The sequence below is a fragment of the Lipotes vexillifer genome, unplaced genomic scaffold (assembly GCF_000442215.2).
Source record: "Lipotes vexillifer unplaced genomic scaffold, Lipotes_vexillifer_v1.1 scaffold566, whole genome shotgun sequence".
NCBI classification, from domain to species: Eukaryota; Metazoa; Chordata; class Mammalia; order Artiodactyla; family Lipotidae; genus Lipotes; species Lipotes vexillifer.
Window position 1 is genome coordinate 1,317,781 of NW_006799689.1, and position 4,374 is coordinate 1,322,154.

The 4,374-nt window shown below is 33.9% G+C and overlaps 1 protein-coding gene across 1 annotated transcript in view; it reads right to left on the reverse strand.

Moving 5' to 3' along the window:
• Nucleotides 1-4,374, reverse strand: part of SPATA17 (spermatogenesis associated 17) — a 193,683-nt gene that overhangs the window by 46,931 nt on the left and 142,378 nt on the right. The window contains exon 9 of the mRNA XM_007471860.1: nt 1,942-2,077. Within this exon, the coding sequence (XP_007471922.1) occupies nt 1,942-2,077 (136 nt within the window). The remainder of the gene's footprint in view (nt 1-1,941; nt 2,078-4,374) is intronic.

The window sequence follows — 4,374 nt, forward strand, 5'->3', positions numbered from 1 at the left end:
CCTACACTTTCTCTCTTAGTTTTCAGCGTCTGCAAGAACAATTATTTGTCATTAACTTTTCAAGTATGTGTACTTTCTAAACGTATACAGAGGCACACAATGATTCCTCCAAAAGAACAAAATAAACATTTTTTTTTAGTGAGTATCCGAGAATTTCTGCAAGTTGCTTACTTCAGTTAGATAAATGCATAGTCTTGGAATATGTCAAAATATATGAATGAACCTGTTGCATAAAACCAAAAAGTACCGTATTATTTTAGGAAAGAAACATTGGCACAAGGATTTTTCTTACTCTGAAGTAGCTTAATGTCCTAAGGTAGGTAAGTCATTTAAATTTTAAAGAAATGAGAATTTCCTTGAATTAAATAGGATGGTGAGGGCATAACAGCAAAAAAAAAAAAAAACCCACAAAACTTTACGTCAAATAGAAAAATGAGAGGTAGATCACATTACGTACATTCAAAATACAAAATTAAATAGTTTAAAAATCATATTAAACCTATATTCTGAATGGTTGCATATTAGGTAAAATCAAATGCCTAGAATAGTGTTACCATGGATTTTTATGAAATAATATTGTTATCAACTTTTAGGTTTTTCAATCAGTGGACCAGATTGAACTACTCCTTGTATTTCTTATGCCATGGAATTACTATTTAGTGTTTTAGAAGACCATTTAAAAAGACTTAGTAGCTGTAAAAGAAAAAGGCATTTTCCAAAGAATCCAAGTTACTCCCAAGCATGAGTTCCCTTTGACATTCCTATATCTAAAATGTCCTTAAAAAAAGAAATTTTCTTAGATTTTGGTAGAGAAAGATCTTGTTTCCCTTAAGGATCTAATGTATCTTTTCCTCTTGAATAGTGAGGATGCCTCTGCAACTTGTGTTCTCTCTGTCTTTGCCACCCACACGCTGCAATTCCTAAGTCACTTCCCACCATACTCACAGTCTCCCTTTATTTTGTGTGCACAGCCACTCTTCTCATCTAAGATCGTTTCCCCTTATTTAAATTTCTAGAATATGACCTGTGCTGTATTTGCCATTTGATAAGGTGCCTTAAATCCTTTTGGTAGGAGACTGTGTGTAAATGAATAAATCCTCATTGACAGACGATTAATAGAAATAGGGCTGGTAGTATATGGAACTCAAGAGCCCTAACCCCCTTCCAGAAAGTCACTGCCTACTTCATTTTATCTGTATAATTTTAGCATGAATAAGTTTGAGTTTCTAACTGCTAGACAATAGGTTAAACACATAGTAAGAACTTTCCTCTTTACCTCCTATAGTGTAAGACATGTGAGTGTTTTCTCAATCTAGAAATTTTTATTTAAGTGCTAGCAACTACAATTCTGGAATCAGAAAATAAATATTTATTTGCTTTTTTCTTTTCTATACTATATATATATATATATATATAGATATAGATATAGATATAGATATAGATAGATAGGATATCACATATATCTCCCTCCCTCCCTCCCTTCATTCCTCCTTTCTTTCCTCCCTCCCTCCCTCCCTCCCTCTCTTCCTTCCTTCCTTCCTTCCTACCTACCTACCTATCTACATACACACAGAGATTGAGAGAAAGCAGGAAAGCACTGATCTCCATGCCTGAGAATTAGCTTAACTCTATTCCACAGATTCAGACTCTGACCCTAACTGGCTTTGCCAAAGCTAATGATCCATGCCATTTGATCACAGCGTAGCTGAACCATAAAACACAAGAATACAACATCAAAAAAAAAAAAAAAAAACCCACGAAAAACTTAAATCTCTTACTGACATAGTAAGCAGCACTATCTTCACATAAAATAGCTATAAATGATTTTGTAACCATGAAGGTGTTAGCCATAATGAGAATATTTATATTTGCTATAATCAGTGTATATTTTTAGCCTTTTAAAAGAAACACTACTTTCTTTTTAATGTTGCATCAACTCACCTTGTCACAGATCCATTTCTTAGGATTTTCATCTCGGAAATGTTGACTTCCATAAGCATCAGGACCATACTTGCTTGATAAATGCATTGTCGGGATGTACTTTTTATTTTTATGGTAGGAAGAAAATGGCAAAAACCTGAAAGAACATTTAGGTAATAGTCTTAATTTTATTTCTAGAGACATTTGATTAAAAAAAATAAGAAGTAGTAAATTAGAGTGAAAAGAATACATGGCTTGGAATCAGAATACCAGGTTTTCGCTTCAATCTGTGCCACCTACTATCTCTGTTACTAACTTCTATGAATCTTCATTTCTTATTCTGCAAATGGAGGTACTAAAACTTCACAGAATTTTTGTGAGCCTCAAATATTTTCTAAATATAGAAAATGTTAAATAATAAATTTATTAATTAATTATGCCAAATAATTCAAAACATCATGTAAGTAAAAATGCCCTTAACTTTAATATGGTAGTCCCCAGATGAAAAGGATGGTCAGCACTGGCAACTCTTATTGAAATGGGCTTCTTCAAATCTTAATTTACCCAAAAAATAAAGACAGTTTGGTACAGGTTATAGATAATGACCCTTTTGAGTTAGTCAGACCTATATTCACATCTTAGCTTTGCCTTGCTACCTGTGTTCCCTCATGCAAGTTGCTTGACCTGTAAAAGATTTTAATTATAGGGAAATTGGAAAGAATGAACAGCTGAATATATACAAAACTTTACATGGAGGCTGAAAACAGTAAGTGTTCAATAAATAATGGGGGTGCTAAAGTAGAAGGAGCTTATTGTTGTAGCTCTCATTATTATCATCATCATCACCACCACCATCATCATCACCATCATCATCACCATAATCATCATCATCATCACTACCACCACCACCACCATTACCATCACCACCATCATCTTCATCACCACCACCATTACCATTATCATCATCACCACCATCACCATCATCACACCACCACCACAACCACTACCATCACCAGCATCATCATCATCATCATCACCACCACCACCACCACCACCACCACCATTACCATCAGCATCATCATCACCACCACCACCATCATCAGCATCACCACCATCATCATCATTATTACTTTTAATGTTATTTTGATCAACATAAAAAATGAAAATTTTAAACTCTCACAGGACAACTAAGATTGTGATGTGTCTTTAGTGTAACCTGATGAATTGTTTAATCCCTCACTAAAACTTTCTGAAATAAAAGTAAAGGAATAAAAAACTTTGTAAACTCACAAGAAAGAGGACAAAAGAGAAGAAATAGAAGATGAAAATGCTAACATTTTGGCAGGTGGAAAGCAGAGAGAAAATTTAAAAACTGAAATCTAAGTTCCAGAAGAGGGAGAGGCCAAAGAGAAATGAAGCCATTAGTCCTGCAGAATCCTGGAAGAGTCTAGTAGTTACTGCAGTGGGTGAGAGTGAAGAATAAGGCTGAAGACAGGTGAAAAACCTATGCCATGAATAATTAAATACCCAGGTTCCTCTCTCAGTCCATGTATCCAAAACAAATAGTGTATTCTCAGAAAACTTTATACCGGCGAGCTCTGGTCTCAGGGAAAGCAGGAACCATGGAAGGCCAGAGTGAGGCACCAAATGGAATATATGAATTTTAATTCAAAGACTACTCATTGAAATCTTCCCTTGCTCATCTTGAAGTAACCTGGGAGCTGGACTAACAGATTTCAGAAGAGTAATTGTATCATCTCAGAAGATCCTGAGAGCTCCCAGAGAAACAACTTCAAATATCAACATTTGGAGATCTCTTAACTAAAAGGTCATATCACAGTGCAACAAAGTCTATCAGTCAAAAAGCCACTCTCACACGCAAATAAACTTTTTAAACCGATTTTTAGAGTCTCCTTTTTAATATGAATTTAAGAATAGATTACCAATTGGGGAAACTACCAACATGAAAGAAAGACATATATCTAAACATAAAAGATAACCTAGAGGAAACATATAATATAGGAAACAGAAGCAAACGTCAGAAAATTCTAATTAATATAATCAACAGAGACATGGTGTCAATGAAATTAGAGCTAGATCCCATTTTAAATACCAGAAACATTTAGAGGGAAACAGCAAGCTCTGGGAAATAAATATACACAGCTAAATTAAATATTCCGCCAAGAAAAATATTTTGAAATTCAGACTTTGAAACAATAAAGTTGAGGTTCAACAAATTTATTGAGCATATGCTGATATTTTCACATATATTATCTCATTTAATTAAGACAAAGAAGGGGCCTTTTCAAAAATCTCAGTCCAACTGAAAAAAATTTTGCCATTATATTCATAAATTTGTTTAAAAAATAATAAGCTTAGGAAATGTGGTGTTATTTCATCAATTTTCACACCTCTCTACAATTTCTTTTTTTTTTTTTTTTTTTTTTTTTGGGG